The sequence below is a fragment of the Martes martes genome, assembly GCF_963455335.1.
Source record: "Martes martes genome assembly, chromosome: 12".
Lineage (NCBI taxonomy): Eukaryota > Metazoa > Chordata > Mammalia > Carnivora > Mustelidae > Martes > Martes martes.
Window position 1 is genome coordinate 95330024 of NC_137900.1, and position 22023 is coordinate 95352046.

General features: G+C 63.5%; 1 protein-coding gene across 1 annotated transcript; it reads left to right on the plus strand.

Annotated features, from left to right (window-relative positions):
* Window positions 1–181: 181 nt before the first annotated feature.
* RABL6 (RAB, member RAS oncogene family like 6) lies at window positions 182–21451 on the plus strand. The gene is made up of 15 exons (XM_080820844.1): window positions 182–545; window positions 6456–6590; window positions 8235–8282; window positions 10454–10506; window positions 11403–11494; window positions 13632–13772; window positions 14200–14305; window positions 15677–15780; window positions 17547–17845; window positions 18064–18214; window positions 19061–19276; window positions 19348–19585; window positions 19905–20076; window positions 20630–20688; window positions 20776–21451. Exons 1-15 carry the CDS (start codon window positions 416–418, stop codon window positions 20959–20961), a joined length of 2130 nt encoding a protein of 709 aa, XP_080676970.1. The 5' UTR covers window positions 182–415; the 3' UTR covers window positions 20962–21451.
* Window positions 21452–22023: the final 572 nt, after the last annotated feature.

Genomic DNA, 22023 nt, shown 5'->3' on the forward strand with positions numbered 1-22023 from the left:
CGGGGCTCCGCGCCCACCGCCGCCCGCGCCCTCCCGCGCCCTCCCGCGCATGCGCGCGCCCTCGCGCCGCCGCCCGGCCAGGGCTCTCGCCGCGCTCCTTAGCGCCAAGTGCGCCCCACTCGCGTGTCACCGCGCATGCGCGCGCCCTCTTGGCCCTCGCGGCGCCCCGTAGCCGCGCGCCTCGTCGAGCCAGCGCCAAGATGGCGGTTCTGACAGGCAAAGGGTGGCCGCGCCGGGGGTCGCTGGGGCCGGAGCGGAACCGCCGCGGCTGAGCCCCTGAGGCGCCCTCGAGGCAGGCGCCCGGCCGCCGGGACCCAGGACATGGTGCGATCCGCGCCGGGCCGCCGCCGCCGCCGCCGCCGCTGCCGCCGCTGAGCTCGCGGGCCGCGCCGGGCTCGAACGTGGGAGCGGGAAGATGTTTTCCGCGCTCAAGAAGCTGGTGGGGTCGGAGCAGGCTCCGGGCCGCGACAAGAATATCCCCGCCGGGCTGCAGTCCATGAACCAGGCGCTGCAGAGGCGCTTCGCCAAAGGCGTGCAGTACAACAGTGAGTGCAGGCCGGCGCGCGGGCTTCCTGCCGGGGGGACGTGGAAAGCGGGGTCCGAGGGCTCGGGCGGAGGAGGGCGCTGCCCCCCGGGGTCCGCAGGCCCGGGCTCGGCGACTGGGACTTGGCGGAGACCAGGTCGCGGCCCGGACCCGGAAGCACGGGGGGCCGTGTCGCGCCCCCGGGGCCTCGCGGTCTGCGGGTGGCTGTGGCAGGTCCTGTTCGTCTGTGGTGAAGATCTGCTGCGCCCTTACCTGTGGCGGGCACTCTAGGGGCCTTCCCTTGGGGTCGGGAGTTGATGCCGGGCGGGAGACGAGGTCCTGGAGGACCCCAGGGGTGGAGGGCCGGCGCCTCGGGCCGCGGCGTTCCCCTCGGACCTAGGGGTCACTCCCGAGGAGCAGTGGCGCGGTGAGCAATCCGTGCGCTTCGTTTGCACGGTGCGGTGCGTCCAGGCGGTTCCTGGTGCGCTCTGCGGGGCCCTGATTGGCCCGGATAACCTCGCCTAACGGCGATTCTTACATAACGTGGGGAGAGCTCTGTGGTCTGGGACGCTTGAGGGGGTGGGGGGGCTCCCCGTCGGAGAACCACGTGACAGCCTGCCCAGGAGCCCCGAGATCCAGCCGGCCCTGGTGGTTTGAGCGTTGGGATTTTTCCTCGTAGACTTCCTGTTCGGTTTGAAGGGAATGTCATCTGCGCCACATATGCCTGCCCCACCCCCTCCCTTGTTTTAGGAGCATTTGTAGGGGATATATTTGGAAAAAGCTCCAGAAGGCAGGAGGACTCTTACTTATTGTAGGAGACTTTTCTTCCCCTGAGGGAGGGAGCAGTTATTTTCAGCTGCCCTCGGAGCCCAGGACGTTTCCAGGCCTGTCATAAATTATGCAGACTGTGTAGCTCCTGGACGCTAACCGTTCTCTTGACCTCTTTTAAGTTTTTCCTTCTCGCTGTCCTTTCCTAGCGTTATTTAAAAGCCTTTTATGGTGTTCTCCCGTTTAAATTGTTCCCTTTCAAGTATTTTCATACGTTGCTACAAGATTTTGGACTCCTCCCTGCCCTTCCCTTTGCTACTTTAAGGGGAGCTTTTGGTCCCTGCGGTGACCTATTTAGTCAGTAATGCACAACACGAAGAAACTAATTAGGAGGATCTCTGTGCTGGTTTAGAAGAGAGGTCGTTTTAGTTGTATTTGCCTCACAGTTTTGCGTGTATTTCTCTCACATTCAGAGAAGAGAATGGCAAGTCAAAATACTCGTGTACAAACCTGTAGGATCTACGTTTGGAGTCCCTCATTCACTTTTATTACTTTTAAACTTTATTGCTTTAAACTTGATCCTAGTCTTGTGGAATCAGAGCTGGAAACTGAATTTTTCACCTTCTGGAAAGCACTCCCCGAGAGGCACATTGCCTAGCCTTGGGTGGTCAAAGAAGGGTGGGGGGTGCGCCGTAGACTTATCCCAGAGAAGTAAACCCAGTCTCCGATAGCTAGGGGGACAGGCTGTGATTCCCTAGGACTCCCGGAAGGGGGTTGCGATGGAGAGAAGTTACATTAGAGGGAGGGTGTCTCTGTAGTTGGACAATATGCAGCTTTGAAACTTTCTGATAGACTTTATTTTCCAAAATAGCTTACTTAGGAGAAACAAACCAGCAACCTGAGGACTACAGATGCAGGATTTTTGTAGGAAAGAGCTGATGCTGTCCAAGTGTGGATGCTGTTTCTTACAGATCCTTGTTGTCTTGGGGCAGACAAGTCGTCTCCTTTTAAATGGCTCTGATACTGAGAAGTGCTCAGGTCACATGCAGGAGCCCAGCATACACATCAAATTTAGAATCAAAATCTGAGTGGAGCCCTGGACCATAGTTCTAGTTTGAAAGTTACTTGCATTCAAAGTGGAAGAGTGTTACCTGACCTGGTCTGTCCTTTCTACCATCACTGGACACAATTTCTTCACCCTGTTTGGTGAAGAAGCCTTAACTGGGGCAGCTTCCCAAGTGAGGAAGTACCAGCCCTAATGGAACTGGTCAGGAGTGCCCTTGCTCAGGCCAGCTTTCCTCACTCACAGAGAAAGCCTCCAGACACTGGGACAGCCAGAGTCCTGGCCAGGTGGCTCTCAGCACTAGAATTTGAAAACAGACTTAAGGGACGCCTGGGTGGCTCAGTTGGTTAAGCTGCTGCCTTCGGCTCAGGTCTTGATCCCAGGGTCCTGGGATCGAGTCCCGCATCGCGTTCCTTGCTCGGCAGGGAGCCTGCTTCTCTCGCTGCCTCTGCCTGCCTCTCTGCCTGCTTGTGTGTACACGCTCTCTCTCTCTCTCTCTCTGGCAAATAAATAAAATCTTTAAAAAAATAAATAAATAATAAAAAAAATAAAAACAGACTTAAGCACTCCTTCACTAAGAAACCTTTTGAAAGGTTGATTTCAGGATAAGAGAGCTTTTCCAGGGTAAGAAGGAAATAGCTTTAAGATTATATCAAGATTCTGTGAACAGACAAGTCATGTTTGAAAAAGAACCAAAGAGAACCTCTAGGAATGAAAACCATGGTCATGAAAATCAAAGTCAGCAAACAGGTGAGGCAGCATAATAACCAGACTAAGGAAAGAGTTGGTGCTGGAAGAGAGACGTGCAAGCCCAGAAATGACAGATTCCAACACACACCTGGCGGGGCTTTCAGCCAGAATGGCAAGAATGGGGAAGAAGCAGTATTGGAGGGAATGAAGACTGAGGATGTTCCAGAATTCATGAAATACGTGAAACTCCCGAGAAGTCCATGTCCAGAGTTGTTAAAAACATGCATAGCTAGACACATCATTAGACATTTTCAGAACATCGGGGCGCCTGGGTTGCTCAGTCGGTTGAACGTCTGACTTGTGATTTTGGCTCAGGTGGTGAGATCGAGCCCCATGCGGGGCCCTGTGCTCAGTGCGGAGTCTGCTTGAGATTCTCTCTCTCATCCTCCCTCTGCACTGCCCCCCCCCCCAACGAAGGAACAAACAAACAGTGCTCAGAGAGCCAGGCATCACTCTAGCTGAGACAGCGGGGAAGCAAGGGTGCTCAGCTTGCTTCCTGCACGTGGTAAACTCTGGTGCCAGACAGAGGAAGAAAACACAAGAACCAGGGTAGCCATCCAGTTCTGTCCGTGAGCCCAGACCTAAGAACCTAGTGAGAGGTCAGGAAATGAGCACTGGAAAAGCATCAGAATATTAATAACAAATCATTGCACTGAGACCAAGGAGGACTCCCCAAGAATGCCAGGGTTAGGAGAGATGGTAAAGTCTATGCTTTACCGTGGATTAAAGGAGAAGCAGCATTATAACCTCAATGGGTCCAAGAAACAGATCTGATAAAATTCAACACCCATTCATGATTTACAGAAAACGAGAAGAGGTTCGGATTTATTTTTATTTATTTATTTTTTAAAGATTTTATTTCTTTATTTGACAGAGACACAGCGAGAGGGAACACAAGCAGGGAGAATGGGAGAGGGAGAAGCAGGCTTCCCGCCGAGCAGGGAGCCCGACATGGGGCTCGGTCCCAGGACCCTGGGATCAAGACCTGAGCCAAAGGCAGGCGCTTAACAACTGAGGCACCAGGCGCCCCTAAGGTTTTGTTTTGTTTTGTTTTGTTTTTTTAAATTATGTATTTATTTGACAGAGAGAGATCACAAGTAGGCAGAGAAGCAGGCAGAGAGAGAGGGGGAACCCTAAGGTTTTATTTTTAAGTAATCTCCACACGGAACGTGGGGCTCGAACCCCCCACTCTGAAATCAAGGGTCACGTGCCCACTGGCAGAGCCGGGTTGTTCGTGTTCCAGATGACAGGCAGAGGCCTCTTGATGAACGTGGCTTCAACCCAGACCTTAAAGGGGCCCCGGAGATAAAGTTCCAAGAAACAACGAGCTGCCGGCAGAAGATCAGGAAGCGCCCAGCAAACATCAGACCTTGGCCTCTGAGGACGTCAGGTTTCACAGAACGTCACGTTGGTACACGGTCTGAAACACCGTGACAGCTTCGAGCAGGGGCAGATGGTGGCCGCCCTTAGGGCCGGGCCCTCCGAGGGTGTGTATAAACAGATGAGCGTGTCGCACGCCGGAGGCTGGAGGCTCGCGTCATGTGTGGACGCTGCCTCGGTGGAAGTGGTCAGTATGCATGATATGTCCGAGAGAGAAAAGAGGCCTGAAAATAAAAGCAGGAATTTATACAAAAGGGCAGATTTGACAAGGAACCGGCTCCAGACAGCGCAGGAAAGGTAAGAACCTGCAGCCGTGAGGCCAGAGCGCGGCGCTGTGCCGGGCGGTCCGCGGGCGGTCCGCGGAGAGCACGGGGCGCGGCTCCTACCGCTCCCAGGAAGGCCCGGGGGCTGCTGCTTTGTCCTGCCCTCAGCCTGGCGGGGGTCGTCTTGGGGGCAGGAGCCTGCCACCCCCTGGGGGTCAGCTGCACGTGGTCTGTCCCCCTCATCCTCACTGAATGAGGGGCAGAGGCCCCGGCGTCAGGGGACTCCCCTAGACCGGCATGCTTCCCGCAGGGGGTTCGGGCTCCCGCCAGGGACCCGGGACCTCCCCACAGCTGTGCTTATAGCACAGGCGTGTCACGTCCCGGCCCGTCTCCCGGGTTCTCCTAGGTGTCTGGCTTCTGGCCGGAATCGAGTCTAGACTGCCCGGACCTCGAGGGCCGTGGCCGGGTGTGTTCTGTGTGCAGACAGGACAGAGCGGGCGGAGGAGGGGCAGCCCCGAGGTCTGACCCGAGAGGTTCCGAGTGCCCGGCCCGAAGACCCGAAGCACGGCCCGAAGCTGGGCCTCAGGGAGCGCGGGCCGGGCTGAGGAGGTTGATGCCAGTAGTCTCACGGGGAGAGTACTGAGTGTTCGAGAACAGGGGGGCTTTGGAGCACTTGGGGGTGCGGGGAGGGAAAAGCCAGATGGCCGGGGGGCCAGGCAGGGCTCTAGGGCAGCTCCGCAGTGTCCTCTCCCAGCCCCAGGGCGTGAAACACCGTCCCCCGTCCACAGGGCTGCTCCAGGCGGTCCAGGAACCTGGCAGCCCGTCCCTCAGGCTGCCCATCCACACGTCTTCTCGAGCCAGAACCTTCCGCGGGGGTCCGGTCCGTCACCGTGGGCATCAGCGCTGCTCCCATTCTCGCCCCTGCCCCCCTGCCCGGCGGCTCTCCATGGCATCCCTGACTGCTCTTCGTCTTTCTGGAACAAGCCGGACCGTGGCACTCTTACACTAAATGCCACGCCGTCTCAGAGGTGGCAGGAGGACCGCACCCCTGCACAGTGCTGCGGGATTGGGCCCCCGCCTGCCCAGAGTCCACGCACTCGGCTGCCTGTGGGCTCGGTCACCGCTGGGCGTGCGCACCCCGCTCCCAGGCCACTCCATAAATACGTGTGCAGCAAGTAAAACCGAATTCTCCTTTGTGATCTAACCCCACTTGTGTGGCCTTGAAAATGGTGGCACTCTGCAGAACTGTGCTAAAAATACCAGGGCTGTGCGAAAGTAGGTTAGGAGCAAGCTACAGAAATCTGGGGAGCCGCCTAAGGAGAACGTCGGCTGCCCCCCAGCCCCTCCAGCAGCCTGACCCTGGCCCCGGGAGTCAGGAGTGCACGGGACGTCCGGCTCTAGGGGAGACCACTTTCCTGCCGGTGCAAAGTCTGAGTGGGCTGTGGCTCCGTCACCCCACAGCCTGGGGGAGATGCCTTCGGGGCCCCCCTCTGCAGAGCAGGGAGGGAGAGCCGAGGCCCCGGGCTGGGCCCGCGACCCCTTGGGTGTCTCCCAGCAGCTCAGCCCTAGGGCCCTGCTCTTCCCTGCTCGCGGGCCACGTAGGCCACGCTCCGTGCAGAAGCAAGCGTGTGTGGCGTGCGGCTCCCTTGCTGGAGTTCGAGTTCTCTGCGGGTCTGATCTGCTTCCCTGATCTGTCCTGTGCCCTCAGTGAAGATCGTGATCCGCGGGGACAGGAACACGGGCAAGACCGCGCTGTGGCACCGGCTTCAGGGCAAGAGCTTTGTGGAGGAGTACATCCCCACGCAGGAGATCCGGGTCACCAGCATCCACTGGAGCTACAAAAGTGAGGGCCGGCCTCGGGCGGCTGGCGGGGGGTGGGCGAGAGGCGGGGCTGGGGCACAGGCACGGTGCCCCCGTGCGGGGCGGGCTGTGGGGGGGCTCTCCTGGATCCTCCCGCAGAGACCCTGCCCCGGTGTCCCCGGCTGTGGTGTCATCAGGGAAACCCTGTAGGCGTGAGGGAGCCTCCTTAAGCTCAGAGGCGCTATGATGGGGGCACTCGCTAGAGCTCCTCCTGGGTTGCCCTGAACCCCCCCTCCACGGGCAGACAAGGTGGCGAGGGAGGGTCCTCCACGGCGGGAGCTGTGGCAAAGACCCCCTCTCAATTCCAGAGACCACCGGAGGGCACAGAGTTCAGGTTTAGCACGGGAGACATCTGGGGGAGCCGTAGGCGGGTGCTCCCTGCTGCCACCGGCACTGGGCCCACACGTGCTCCACCAGCAGGAGGGACCCCTCAGTCCCTTTGAGCCGCAGGCTTTCCCTCTGCAAGATCGCCTGATGGACAAAATGTACCCGTCCTGCAGCCCCATGGGCAGCAGACAGTTGCTTTGTATGTTCAGAAACCATGAAAGTAAAAGTCCTTTGAGCCATTTCAAACATCCTTCTTACCGACAAAAAGATGTAGTTGTGAACAGGACACATGGGCCTGTAGAAGTTGTGACTCCCACTGAGTGATGGCCCAGCCCCATCCCAGGACAGCTGCGCAGGCCAGCATCACCCCAGCTCACCAGCGGGGGCTGGCAGAGCCTTAGGGCAGCTCCCCCCGCACCCTTGCCAGTTGGGATAGTGGCAGCGTGCTTTTGTGCCCTCAGCTTGGGGACAGGTGTGTGGCGGTTCTCCACCTGTCCCCGCAGAATCATGGGGATGGAGAGGTGAGCCCACTGTCCTCGCACTTGGGCCCACCACCAGGAGCTGTGGCACATGCCCTGGGCCCAGACGGGCTGTTTACAGGGTCTGCTCCCTGGGTCCTGGCATCCGTCCCAGGCAGAGACCCGCCAAGGAGGGGCTAAGAGTCTCCTCCCTGTGAAGAGTGAGCAGAGCTCGAAAAGACCAGTGGTTCTGTCCTGACGGCCTGCGAGAGTACCCGCCTCCCAGCAGTGGCCTGTGCCCAGCTGGCTGCACCAGAGGCTTCGGTGGAAACTCAGTGCTGGGCAGCCGGCTAGAGAGGCTGACATCCTGTGAACAAAGTTGAGGCTGGTCACTGGATAAGAGTCAGGCCAGAGCACAGTCAGGCCCCCTGAGGCCTGTCCCCGCACCCCGAGCTTGCTCCCCAGGCGCCCCTGCAGAGGTGACCCTCGCTGCTGGACCTGGCTGGGGACGAGCTCACCCCAGAAACACCTGCAGGAGACTGGGAGACTGTCAGCTGCGGACAGGCCAGGGCTGTTCAGTGCAGCCTGAGCAGAAGCCTAACACAGGAAGGCTCCTTGTTGCCCTCCGGGGAGGGAGGCTACGGCTGATGTGAAGGCCACGGTGGGAGCGGGGTGTCCTTGGCCAAGGTGCTGAGGGAGGAGCCTGAGGTCTCCTGGTGGGGGACCCACGCTGGAAGAGCGGAACCACACAGCAACACCTGGACAGCCCCTAAGAGCCCAGGTGTGACCAGAAGGCCAGAGGTCACGTTGGACACTAATCTTCATGTCTCTCCCTATTTTAGCCACTGACGATATCGTGAAGGTTGAAGTCTGGGACGTCGTTGACAAAGGTAAATCCCGTCTGCGTCATCGTCTGCGTCATGAGTGCTTTTTCCCGATGCTTTCTTCCGTCTGGGAGCAGAAGCCCTCCTTGCTGCCACCCCCGAGTGTGGCCACTCTGTTGGTGCGCGTCCTGGCGTCTCCAGCACGCAGGTCTCTGCGTTCCCATCACACTGGCTGTGGACGCCGAGTGTGCGGCCAGAAGGGCCGCTCGCCAGAGCAGCGAGGGGCGGCCAGAGCTCGGCCTGGGAGCCGCTCCCTCCTGCATCCAGGCTGGCCGGGGTGGGCACTCAGTAGCGAGCCGTCAGCACCGCAGCCTTTGCCGCTCAGGAGCGTCTTGTTTCACCCACAGAGGCGGCACATGGCAGAAGGGCGAGGACCGGGCACCGCTGGGAGCCCACCCCCCCCCCCAGCCCGGAGCTGAGGACCAGCTTGTTGGCTTCCAAAGCCGCCCCCCACCCCCGGGGGCCGCACGCCCCGCGGACTGCTCCGCTCAGGCTGCGGTGTCTCCGCTCCCACAGGGAAGCCCTGGGCCTCTGGGCCGGGCCCATGTGCGCCTGGCGGTGAGGGGCACACGGCCCCCCTTGGCCCCTCTTACTCCCTCTTCACTCTCGGGCCTTGAGCCCGTGTTCCTCCCCAGTGCGCCGTGTGGCCCCCTGTGCTGCTGAGCATGCTCTGACCTCCGACCTCTGACCTCTGACCTGGGAGGCTTACCGTAGCTGCGGAGACGGTGGTTGCTGGTGCAGAATGTGCCCACCCCCTGCCCTCCCTGTGTTCTTGGGAGGCGGGTTTAGGTTCCTAGGACTGATGGAGCTGCTGCCACCGGGACGCCTTCAGCCCGTGGGGGCCTGTGGGGGCCTCGTGCTCCAGACCCGGGCCCGCGGCGGGTGTGCACGCAGCGCTCTGCGGCCTGGTTACCGTTGCGGTTTGAGGGGAAGCCTCCCTGCCCCGGGCGCCCCCCTCCCGAAGCACTGCCCGCCCCCTTCCCGGCCTCAGCTCCATCAGTTGGGGCGGGATGCAGGTTTCCAGAGTGGAGTCCATACCGGGGGCCAGGGCGCCTTCCGGTGAGCATGTGCCGTCGTCACTGCTGGGAAGCGTCCTGCAGGACAGCGGAGATGCAGCTCACCGCACGGGTAGTGGTGCGCCCGCTCCGTGCCTGTGGAAGCACAAAGCCCGCATGCCACGTGCAGGGACAGCAGGGGCTGGGACCCCTTGGCCTGGCAGCGCACGGCGTCCCACGGAGGCGCGGAGAGGGCTGGGGACAGGGCGGCACCGCAGCAGAAGGTCCCAGGCTTGTGTGTGGGCACATAGCGAGCCGCCTAGTCCCCTCCGGTGAGACAGAAAAGCCCCCTCTGCCCCGCTCCAGCCACTCACCTGCTGGGCAGGGTCTGAGCGCCACGCACAGCAGCAGAGGGCGTCTTTGAGAGTTGGTGGCAGCTGTGGCTGAGGTCCTGGTGGACAGTGGGAAAGGGGGCACAGAGGCAAGGCCCGGCGAGTCTTGAGATCCTGCTTGTGGAGAGGGCCCTGGGAGCAGCCTCGCGTCACCCAGGCAGCGGTAGCCCCCCGAGACGGTGGGTGGCACTGGAGGCCCTATGGCCCCGGAGCAGGCGTCCTCCCGGGGGCTGCTGACCTGGGACGGCCCCAAAGGGCTGAGAGGGTCAGGCCGTTCCTCAGACTGAGGGACCCTGGAATTCCCAGGGTGACAGACAGTCCTTCCTCCCCGCTTGGAAACACCTCAGAGCTCAAGGGCAGGGAGCGCAGGGTTTGGAGCCCTTTATCCTCAGGAGCCGCTAGAGCTGCCCAGGGCCTCAGCCCAGCCCAGGGAGCCTCTGTGGCCCCACAGGCGGCACCTGGGAGACTGGGCTGGGCTAGCCTGTGCCGGCGAGGGAAGGAAGTGCCCGAGTTTGAATCAGGGCCAGTTCGCTGAGCACCCCGCTGAGCCCTGCTGGGCACCTTCCGGTTTAGGCCGAGCTGTTGGAACCGGTCAGGGCCTCTCTCTGGGGGTCTCGGTGGGGCTGTGGCCCCTTCCTCCACCAGCAGGGTTGCTCCAGCACCAGCTGTGTGACTGGGGCGCCCATCAGATGAGTATGGTGCCTGCTGGAGCTGGGAGTGGGACAGTGGGGAGAAGTGTTCCCCCTGGGGCTACGATTCCCCCCATAACTGTCATCTGTCTTCTAACAAGGGAAGTCCAGGAGGCGAGGGGATGGCTTGAAGGTGGAGAACGACCCCCAGGAGGTGGGTAAGCTGCGTCCCCTGCCCCCATGGGGCCCACCATTCCAGGTGAGGGTTGGGACCGTCCTGGGACTCTAGTTGGACCAGCTGGCCCCACTCCTCATGGGGGGGGGGGCCCTGTGTTGCCCACAGGTGTATTTTGGGATGGCTGGGCTTGCCTGAGCTGTTGGTGGGGACACCTGCCAGGCCCCGTGACGAGTTTCACCTGAGAGGTGTTTAGGTGCACGGGCCGGTTCTGCAGCCCCAAGCACACGGGCACGAGTGTGGCTCTGAATGAGCTCTGCCGGCAGCCGCCACCCCAACACGAAGTCTGAGGCGGGTGGGCACCCCTTCCATTCCAGGGGAGCTTTCCCATTGTTTTCCGAGGACCCTGCTGTCTGGGTCCTCCTGGCCGTAGACAGTCTCGGGGTGGTGGGCAGCCTCCTTGCTTCCCTTTAGGGCAGGAAAGTTGGGTGACTGCCTGGTCCAGGTCTGTCTGGCCGTTTCTGGGACACCGTGCTACCGCCACCACATTGCAGCCACACCTGTCTGTGTGCTCTAGAAGGTTCCCTGCCCGCGTCTTCCCCGGGTCTGGATGCGCATATTGCAGTGGGGTGGTGGCTGCCCCAGCGCACCTGTCCCTCCTGAGGCTCACAAGGGTGCTGTAGGCTGGTGGAGAAAACCCCAAGTCAGGGGCGGGGTTGCTGCAGCCCTGAGCCTGGGCTCTTTACTACTGCAGACCCTTCTAGGCTCATTTTTCTGACCCCGGCTCTCGATGATCTCCTTCACGTCCTTTTTGCCAAAATGAAAATAGCCGTCACCTTTTGGACTGTGCTTTCCAGCCTTCCCAGGAGATAGGGCTCAGAGCTGTGGCAGCCTGCCCCGAGCACCGTCTCATGCCGGTTGTGTCCCGTCCCTAGGCAGAGTCCGAGATGGCCCTGGACGCTGAGTTCCTGGATGTGTACAAGAACTGTAACGGCGTCGTCATGATGTTCGACATCACCAAGCAGTGGTAAGGGGGCGCGGCTGGAAATAGCCCTCGAGGCCCATAGTGACGCGCCACCTAGACGGCCGCCCCTGCTGTCCAGCAGGTTGTAGTGACACCGGCGTCAGGGCCAGTGCCAGATAATTCCAGGCTGTCCATGGGCATCACGCACACCAGCAGCTCAGCCACATGGAAGCCTTGCCTGGCCGTCTCCGGGCATGGCCATGAGCACAGAGGGGGAGCATGTGGAGGGCGGGCTGGGCTGGGACAGCACAGGGGCGGGGGGGGGGGTGCGCGCCTTCCACAGCCCCATAGCCCTTCCTGAAAGTACCACGCAACATTTGGCAAAATCAAGTGGCCATTTGTTTGGGGTTCCCTGAGACATCTCTGACATTCTTTGACTCACTGAGGGGACGCAGAGCTAAGATCCCAGCAAAAGACTCAGAGCAAGCTACAGGGATGAATGAGGGGGCAGCCCAGTGCCAGCTCCCAAGGGGCCTCTCCTCACGGAGTCACACGGGCAGCATGACACGCGTGAAGGGCTGTCTCCCAGGGCAGACGGGGACACTCGATTCCCCAGGCCTGCCTGGTGCCAGCGCTCCCGCCTCCCAGAAGCAAGGCAGGGGAGCCGCTCCTACACGGTGGGGAGGGAGGACTGTGGGCGGAGAGCACCAGCAGCCCCGGCCCGACGGCAGCCCAGGGCCAGCCTTCCCGCAGGCCTTCCCAGGAACAGTCGGGCCTGCCCTGTGGACCCTCGGAGATGCGCCGCCGGAACAGAAGTCACAATGCCGGAGGAGGAACGGACAGCAGCAGCCTTTGTGGAAATGGCCTGTGGGGCCTTTACTCCATTGTCACTGTTTTTAAATGTTTATGATTCTTGCGGATGTAGTCCACGTTCCCCGTCGCGCACACGGTCCTGCCGTCAGACGCCGCACTGTGTCGCTGGTGGGATCCAGCCGGGTTTTCCCCGGGATGCTCCACGCTCAGACTTCAGTCTTCGAGCCCTGGGGTCTTACTGCTGGCTCTGTGTAGAATACGTTCACACACGGGGACCCAACAGGGCCTCCCAGCAGCCCTCCTGGCACGCAGGGACGCACACCTGGGTGCCTCCTGTCGTGGGGCGCCCGGTAGCTCGTGCAGGAGAGGCCCCGGGGTGGCAGCAGGCGGCGCGCTGGAAACGTACAGGGCGGGGTGGGGCGGTCCTGGTGGCGCAGACGTGCCCGTGCGAGAGGTAGCCAGGCGTCTCTCCTGGGTACGCCGCAGTGTCCCTTCCGCCCGGGGGACTGGAGGTGGCTTTTCCTGCATGCAGTCTGCTAGAAACACTGCTAGTGGCCTCGCAGTTTCGGGCAGGCCCTCGGCATCACGGAAGCCCTGCAACCTTCGCCAACAGGCAGGAGGCTGGCACAGGGGTGCCCGCTGGGAGGCACATGGGGGCTGCACGGAGGAGCAGCAGGCGCCGGTCTGGAGAAGCGAGGGCGGACCTGGGTCCCCGCGCTGGCCGGTGCTCAGATGCTGGGCCAGAGGGAGCTTAGAGGCCAGGGACTGTGACCAGCAGCACACTCGATGCAGTTGGCGCCCTCTGTTTACACTGTGGCGGAGGAGAACAGCTCCACTGACCTCCCCCCGCTGCCGCCACTGACGCCCTCGTGGGTCAGCTGGCATTTGCAGGGGACAGTGCAGGCCACAACAAGGCCTGAGCTGCTGGGCCCTGTGGGGCAGAAGAAATGGTAGAGACAGGGCCAGAGGGCTGACACCCCCAGCCCTTCGTTAACGCTCCCAGGGAGGCGTGCGAGTCAGCAGTCCAACTTGCCGCCTGGGTGTGCGAGTCTGCGGTTCCCGCCACAGCCTCCGGGGCGGAGCGCTCACTCCCTCGCGCGCCGTCTGGGAGCCCGGGCCTGGAGAGCAAGGCTGTGACTCAGCAAAGGCCCCCCCTCAGAGCCCCGCGCTGCAGTGGTGTCCCACAGGGAGGGTGCCAAGACCCCTTGCCTCAGGGACCCCCGCAGGGAGGGAGAAAAGAGCAGAAGCAAGCCTGTCCCGGAGGCCGCGGGCACTCGGCCCTTGTGCTCCGCGCACCCGGGGCCCTGGGCCCAGGCCATGTGGCACAGTGGGGTGTGGGTCTTGAGGTTGACACCAAGGAGGCCTCTCCTTGCCTGTGCCTCCTAAGGACCTTCAACTACATCCTGCGGGAGCTTCCCAAGGTGCCGACCCACGTGCCAGTGTGTGTGCTGGGGAACTATCGCGACATGGGCGAGCACCGAGTCATCCTGCCTGGTGACGTGCGTGACTTTATCGACAACCTGGACAGGTGGGTGGGGCAGCCCACGCCGGCGATGCACCCCTGCCTGCCCAGCTCCAGTGGCCCCCGGGCTGGGAGCCATGCTGCGGGCAGTGAGGGTCCAGCAGGAGGACCTGGGGCCAAGGACAGCAGAACCAAGTGTTGGCGGCTGGCTTCCTGGCACCTGGCAGGGGTGCCGGGGGTTGGGCTGATGCAGTGAGGCCCCTGCCTCTGCACAAGTCCAGGCGGGGTGTCGCCTGCTGGACCCTCGGGTGTGGGCCCTGGGGCCGCAGGGGTGCTGGCTTTAGCCTGTGGCGGGGGTGGGGTGGGGCGGTGGGGGAGGTGCGGGCATCAGGAGCAGCCTGGTCCAGGTGTGGCCCTTGGCCCGGAGGGACTGCGCCCTGCTGCCCACCACTAGCTGCCTCCGCCTCAAGCCACGTGTTCCTTTTGCAAACAGGCCTCCAGGCTCCTCGTACTTCCGCTACGCTGAGTCCTCCATGAAGAACAGCTTTGGCCTAAAGTATCTTCACAAATTCTTCAATATCCCGTTTCTGCAGCTTCAGGTAAGCATCGGGCGGAGTGGGCAGCACGGGGTTCTCCGGGGCCCTTCTGGTGCTGGCAGCCCCAGGATGGCCCGCTCTGTCCCCTCCCCTCTGCCAGGCCAGCCTGAGACCCAGGGATCCCTAGATCAGCTGCAGAACCCAGGGATCCCTTAGATGCCCCTTTCGGGTCATTTCTGACCAACGAGGCAGGAACTGGAGGCCTGGACATGTGGGTGACTCAGGCCCGCACCGACTCCTGCTGTCATGCCCTTGGGCCCGTTGGTCTTCCCTGTAGGAGCATCCTGGGCTCCTGTGGTGTGTGGCCGCAGGGGGAGCCCACCAGGTTGCCCCCTCCGGCTGTGCAGGCGCAGAGCCCGGCGACCACGCCCACTGGGGAATGAGTCTGGGTGTACAGAGGAGGTGGAGAGGTGGTGCTGGGGGCCCCCGGGGCCCCTCGCTCCGCTTCCCCGGACGGCAGGCTCAGGTTTCCCCGGCGCCGCTCTCCAAACCACGGGAGCGGTGCTGGCGCGCTGACGCAGGGCTGTCCCCCGGCGTCCCTCGCAGGCCTGGCCCCACCTCACATGCAGCGCTGGGCTGAGCCTGCTGTGGGCCGGGAGAGCGTCTCGGGGAGCCCTGTCCAGGGTTTGTCCAACATGAGACCAGGTCTTGGGCTTTCAGGGGCAAAACCACAAAGGTGACCGCCTTTCTCGTCACATCAGAACGTGGGCATGCAACATCGTGGCATTGTGTGCGTGGTCCCTCTGTGGCCCGGTGGCCGCCACTCCTCCAGGCTGCGTAGGCCTGCCGGGGAGCGCGGTGGTCTCCCTGCCCTGCTTTCTCTCTTTGGAGGGGAATGGGCACCCCGCAGACAGGGTGCTTGGTGGTGGTTTCAGCTGGAAGGCAGGCCGGTACAGGCAGACTCGGTGGTGGCAGCTGCCGCTGCACCCCGCTCTTGCCCTCGGGACCCGTGCGTGTTGCATGCGTCCCTCTCACCGATCCCTAGAGCTTCCCATCCACGTGCAACAGGCACCCAGATCCTGAGGGAAACACCCCGTGTTTCATGTACCCGGCAGTCAGCACCGCATGTCACCGGAGGAAACAGAGCAGCTCGTGGGTCACAAGTGTGGCTGATGGCCGTGGAAAGGCGTGTGCCGGAGCTCAGAGTGTGCAGGGGCACGGCGGAAGCCTGGTGTTAGGCCGTCAGAGCCGTATGGGCTTCTGGGGGCACCCCGTGTGGACGGGGCGCCATCTCTCTGGGCGTCGCTCGTGTCATTGACCCTGTCCTCGGAGCCACACTGAGCTGGGGGAGTGGTCTGCTAGCTGCTGGGTCGTCCATCGAGGGCTGGCCAGGTGGGGATGCAAGGCTGAAGGGGTCTCTGCTTCGTCCTCTAGCGAGAGACGCTGCTCCGGCAGCTGGAGACGAACCAGCTGGACGTGGACGCCACGCTGGAGGAGCTGTCGGTGCAGCAGGAGACGGAGGACCAGAACTATGACATGTGCGTGCGCCCCGTGGCGGCCCTCGAGCCAGCACTGCCCGCGGGCTCTTCGGGAGGGCCAGCTTCCTTCTGGAAGCCTGGAGCTCGGGCCTCACCAGCCAGCAGCGCCAAGCGCCTCCCTCCAGGGTGGGACGTGACAGCCTGAGCGGATCATGTCGCTCCGAGAAACCTGAGTCATTTCAGTCTGGATGCGGCGGTGGGCGGGGATGGGAGTGCGGGAAGGGGAGCCACGTCACTCACGGTCAGCAGGGTGCGGGCTTGTCCGGAACAGGCAACTGCACTTGTGCGAGGGCCCCCCCTCCCAGGGAGCAGACCAGCGGCCCCTCCGGGTACTCCCTGGGGCCCACTGAGCACCTCGGGGCCTTTTTAAATTGGCCTGACCAGATCCCAGGGGCTCCAAGCTGATGGGCATCCCCGAGGCCCAGCCAGCCATCTGTGTGCCAGAGGTGGTCACTGTGCCGGTGCCACTGACCCCGGACAAGTGTCAGCCCGAGGCCCTGCTGAGACTGGCTAGCCTCATGTTTCCTGACTCAGGCTGCCATGGTCGGGAGGTCAATTTCCCCAATTATAGAGTAGGTCCTCAGAGAGCTCCTTGACCTTGGGAGAGGCTGGTGGTGCTGAAGAGTGGGGGGGGGCGGTAGGAATGGAACCTTCCGGTCCTTGGTAGCAGAGGGAGGGAGGTTCCTGGCCACCCAGCACACTGCCAACAACGGCTGTGTGGGTGACCAGCAACCCTCAGGCAAGCCCTGCTGCCACCCGCCGCAGGGGCTCTGGTGGCCGCCCCCACGGCTCCTGCTGTGTCAGGAGGGGGGGACCCTGAACTATACCTCAAGCCTGGCGCTTCCGTTCTGTTTAGTTCCCACAGAAAGCACCTGAGTGCCACCGTTGCCCGCGCTCGTGTCCTGGGCCCGCCGGCTCCCCCAGCATGGGTCTGTCCCCACAGGGACTCGCAGGAGGGCCTCTGGGTCTCCCCGGAGCCACATCCATGTGTTGGTCCTGGACCTCGCCAGAGTGGTTCTGGGGGAATTTAGGCTGCTTGGCTGGTCCCAGGGTGAGCCCCACGCTGGGGGGGCAGCCGCCTTGCTGTGGAGCTTCTCCTGGGGTTGACTGGCTGAGCCAGAGCTCAGGTACCCAGCACTGCCCAGTGCGTTTGCCCCCAGGGGAGATGGCGGCCAGAGCCTGCCCTCCACGTGCGCCCCACAGCCAGCCCGGGGCCAGGCCGCCGGAGGAAGGCAGCCCCGTGGGGGGCTTGACATTGAACCCACGGGACCAGCCAAAGCCTCAGGCCAGGGCTGGGTTCCACCTCAGCCTGCCTGTCCTGCTCACTCCACCCCTAAATCCTGACTTGGGGGTGCACATGGTGGCCGGCCCCCCTCCTTGGTCGGTCCCCAGGGAGCCCGGGCAGCGAACGGGGCACCTGTTTGTTGTACACCTTCTGTCGGAAAGCCCGCCTCACGGACAGTGGGGCTTGTCACCGGGGCCCTGCTGATTTGGAGCCCCCGGTTGGGGCCGCTTCCTGTCTTGGGGCTTTGGGGCCCTCGGCGTGGCAGGTCCTGTGCCTGCTGATGGATGGAGAGCCCAGAGTGTGGGTGTGGGGCCAAGCCTGCCTGTCAGCACTCGCCAGTCCCTTCCCTGGTGGGACCCTCTGCTTGACGCTCGGGCGTGAGGGCCGATGAGCCCGAGGGCCAGGACACGGCCACCCTCATCTCAGAGGAGGAGACTTCAGGGAAGGCGGACTGCTCACTGCCTGCTCTGTGTCCCCCCAGCTTCCTCGAGATGATGGAGGCGCGCAGCCGTGGCCACGCGTCCCCGTTGGCAGCCAACGGGCAGAGCCCGTCCTCAGGCTCCCAGTCTCCAGTGGTGCCTCCCAGCGCCGTGTCCACAGGGAGCTCCAGCCCCAGCACGCCCCAGCCAGCCCCGCAGCTGCCCCTCCACACCCCCTCGGCCTGCCCCCCACCCCCCCCAGAGGCCCCACTGCCCCCTGCAGCCCCTGCCCCGCGGCGCAGCATCATCTCCAGGCTGTTTGGGACCTCGCCGGCGGCCGAAGCAGCCCCTTCGCCCCCAGGTGAGCCCCAGGAGCAGCTCTTGGGGAGGGGGGTATGGGTGGCCCAAGCGGTGGACTGCCTTGTCTCACTGGTCCCTTGAGCTTACAAACCGTGACGGGGCCCGACCTCCTTCCTCCTGGGCAGGCAGCCCCACAGCCTAGTCCCATGGATACCACCTGGGATGGGCCCGGCGGGGGTGGGCGAGGGACACGTGGGAAGCGGCCTCTCTCGTCCCCAGAGCCAGCCCCTGCTGCAGAGGCCCCGGCCAAAGTCCAGAACGTGGAGGATTTCGTTCCTGAAGAAAGCCTTGACCGAAGCTTCCTGGATGACACAGCCCCCCAGGACGACGAGAAGAAAGTCGGAGCCAAGGTCCTGCAAGACAGTGACAGGTAAGAGCAGAGGCCAGGTGGGTCCCCCGTCTTCCCCGCACCCCCAGCCCTGGGTGAGCCAAGGGGACGGGCCCCGCCAGATTGGCAGTGTCTCAGAGGGAAGGGCTCCCCGAAGCCCCAGCCCGGAGAGAGCCGGGAGAGCGAGGCTGGCCTGACCCCCGCATGTTGGTGCCCATGACTCACTGTTAGCACCTTCTTGGGCTGAAAGCACATGAGAGCACGGGCACTGGCAGAAGCCCCGGGGCCTCCTGTGACGTTGGGCAGACGGGGCAGTTCAGGCTGGGCCTCCTGCCTGCGCGGCTCACCCCTCACCAGCTCCTGGGCCTCCCCACGTGCTCCCCAATACCCTGCGGAAGCCAGGTCAGACCTGCTAGTCCCCGCATCCCTGGGTCCCTCCAGAAATGCAGAGCAGCGGAATGGAGCCCCAGGCTCCTCCCCAGTACCAGAAACACCCCGAGCTCCTCCCATCCACGCCCTGCACCCCACCATCAGGCAGGACGGCGCCCCCTTCCCACATCAACAGAGCATGCCCCACTGTGGCTTCCTGCTGTCCTTCTCCTGGGCCCCCACCTCGTACCCCCTGCCCCCCTCGCTGGCCTGTCCCACTGACCAGTGGGCTCCTTTGCAGAGGGGCCCCCAAGACCTAGAACACCCTTGCAACAGGCCCCCGTTGTCCTCCCACTAACGTTGAGTGCCAAGGGTAGGGCTGCCCCTCAGTCAGTGCCCATGCTGGGCACAGAGAGGACATCTGGTGTCTGTGGTGCCAGGGGTCTGGAGCGCAGGGTGAGCAGCTGGGCTCTCTGTACCTCCCGGTGACCTCTGACCGCCCTGCCCCCCGCCCTGCAGCGATGGGGAGGCCTCAGGCGGGAACCCGCTGGTGGCAGGTTTCCAGGATGATGTGGATGTTGAAGACAAGCCACCCAGCAGGCCGCTGCTGCCCACAGGCCCCGTCCCCAAGGAAAACGTCACTTCTTCCAGTGAGGAGGAAGCACAGGAGGCGGCAGGGCCCCCCAAGGCCACTGTCCTGGCCCCCCAGAAGCACCCTGAGCCAGAGACCAAACGGTATGTGGATGGGATCCAACCTGGGGGAGGGGCACAGCCGGGAGCTCCCTGACCTCTTCCTTGTCCCCAAGGCCCTCCATAAAGGCCGCGAGGCTACACAGGGGCACGGCTCCCAGGGCGGTGGAGTCCCGCCGCCCGGGTGTCCACAAGTCCCCCACCGAGGACCCCACTGGAGGGCGTGAGCAGGGGAAGGATGAACAGGCAGCCTCTTCCGAGAGTGACCCTGAGGGGCCCATCGCCGCCCAGATGCTGTCCTTCGTCATGGACGACCCTGACTTTGAGAGCGACTCGGACCCTCAGCGGAGAGCGGTGAGGAGGGGACGTGCCACCCACTTGGCCTGGAGGCCCTGGGGACAGTCTTGGGTGGGAATGGCAGGAAGGAGAAAGTGCCCAGCGACATCTTCCTGGGGCAGGAGCCTCCGATCGCCGTGTGATGCCAGGGAGGTGCTACAGCATCCTGGCCATCACAGTGGACCCTGCTGGGCACCCTGACCCCAGGTTGGGTGTCCAGGGCTCTCAAGGTGGCCTGTCACCTGCCTGAGAGATGCAGGCTCCTTCCAACAGAGGTCACATGCTGGAGGGCACTGGGGAGGGCGCTGGCCGCCCAACCTGCCTGCTCCTTCTCCAGGACGAGTTCCCAGTGCGAGAGGACCTCTCTGATGGGACGGACGAGGATGCGGGTCCCGCCCTGCCACCCCAACCCCCCAAGCCCCCCGTGTCCTCCTTCAGACTGAAGAATGACTCAGACCTCTTTGGGTTGGGACCGGTGGAAACGGGCCGCAAGGAGATCAGCGATGAAGGTAGTCTGGGGGCCTGGGGAGGTTGTGGGTCACGGGGTACGTGCCAGGACCATGCTGAAAGGATGGGCAGCAGGGGGCACCTGGCCAAGTGTCTGCACAGGTGGCATTTGGTGGCCTGGTAGGGTGGCTGCGAGCGGGATGGACTTGGAGTCCTGCCACCCCAGGGAGGAGTTTCATGGTCAGTGGGCCCGTGGAGCACTCGCGGCGCCGTGTAGCCCCAGGCAGCTGCACGGCTCCCTGTCCCTGTCCCTGTCCCCCGTCCCCGCCCTCTCTTCCTGAGCCCCTTGAACCCAGCTTCGGCCGACCAGCTGGGTCACATGAGACGTGTCCCAGAGGTTCCTTGTCCCCAGGATGGAGAGGGAAGGACCCCCCCAGGCTCGTGCTAGGGTGGAGGTGTGTCTCCCTGGCACCAGGTGTGTGCTCTGGTCCCCCACGGGTCGCCGCAGTGTCGCAGTGCACCTTCTGGCCACTCTGCACCAGTGACAAGGATGTGCCCCGCTGCCCACTGGCCAGCCAGGGAGTCACAGGCCCATGCTGTGTCTTTTCTCTGCAGATAAGGAGGGCAGGCCTCCCACAAAAGAAAAGAAGAAGAAGAAGAAGAAAAGCAAAGAGGTAGGCGCCCTGCTTCCCACCTCCCACGGGCCCGCTGGGCACTGTGGGGCCCTGGTGCCCCCACAACCTGAGGTGCCCCCTTCCCAGGAGGAAGAAAAGGCCGCGAGGAAGAGGAGCAAGCGTCAGAGCAGGGACAGGGAGGAGGGCAGGCCGGAGCGGCGGCGGCGGCCCAGGGCCCCGGAGAGGACGGCGGTGGACGAGCTGGAGGCCTTCCTGGGGGGCGCAGCCCCAGGCAGCCACCTCCGCGGGGGCGGGGACTACGAGGAGCTGTAGGCCTGGCACTGCTGACCGACTGCTGGGGTGCCCCGGAGGGCGACGGGCCCACTCCACGCTGGCGGGTGGGGGGGGAGGGGGTGCTGCGAGGGTGGGGCCCACCGTGCAGGGAGGGGGGCCTGTGGGCGGGGCTCTGCGGGCAGCCGGCCCCAGCGCTTCTCAGGGATGGGACTGAGGCCCAGGAGGCCGCAAGGCTGTTTACAGGGCGGGGTACGTCCTCGTCACTGGCCTGGCTCCTGCTTGCCCCCAGCCCGCTGCACTCGCTCTCCCAGCCCCCCACACATGGGTGGGCTCCGCTTCCTGCCCCTTCTGGCATGGGGGGCAGACGCCAGGCAGCACTGGCACCTTTCCCGGCGTTGGCTCTCCCCCGGGGCCCGGGGGCCAGCGTTGCACCTGCGCTGGGCTTGCTGCCGACCAGGCCGGGAGGTCCTCACAGTTTCCTCTCGTTTTCCTTCAACGCTCTGCTCCAACCATAAAGCTCTCCTGTTTTACTGTGTGTCTGTGTTGCTTCTCCCCGTACTCGGCTCCTGCCCCAGCCCATCTGTCCCAGGTCGCCCTGGGTGGGTGGGTGGGAAGGTCCTGAGTTCCCCGCCTCCCCCAGAGAGGCAGCTGTCCCTGGATAGGAGGCCCAGGGAGGGGGTCCGAAGAGGCCCTCCCAGCAGGCCCAGCCCCAGGTGTGTCTTGCCTTGTGCAGGCTGGCCCACCTAGCCATTGTCTCGCACACCTGCCCCGGCCCACCTAGGTCAGGGCTGGGCAGCTGGGCCCAGGAACACCTGTGGACTCCCAGCCCTCCTAGGGCAAGTGTGGCTCTGCTCTGCTGTCTGCCCTACTGGCCTCTGGAGGGCGAAGTCCTGTTCCAGCCACCCTCCCCGCTGCCTTCAGCCCAGCGTCCTCCTGACCCCGCCCCCTCCTGTGGCCCCGCCCCCTCCAGCTGCTGCAGGCGCCAAGCCCCCACCCGCCACCCCCACAGTTGCCATGAGAACCACGAACACGGTGGGAGGGTGGGGGCCGAAGCCAGGCCTCCCTTCTCAGTCCGGAGAGCCTCCCCTTCCCCAACCCCTG

Excerpts from the sequence above, each read along its gene's own strand:
- RABL6 (XM_080820844.1), top strand. The coding sequence starts at position 416 with ATGTTTTCCGCGCTCAAGAAGCTGGTGGGGTCGGAGCAGGCTCCGGGC. Across the intron at positions 13,773-14,199 it reads TTTATCGACAACCTGGACAG|GCCTCCAGGCTCCTCGTACT; the intron begins GTGGGTGGGGCA and ends TTTTGCAAACAG. Across the intron at positions 20,689-20,775 it reads AGAAGAAGAAAAGCAAAGAG|GAGGAAGAAAAGGCCGCGAG; the intron begins GTAGGCGCCCTG and ends CCCCCTTCCCAG.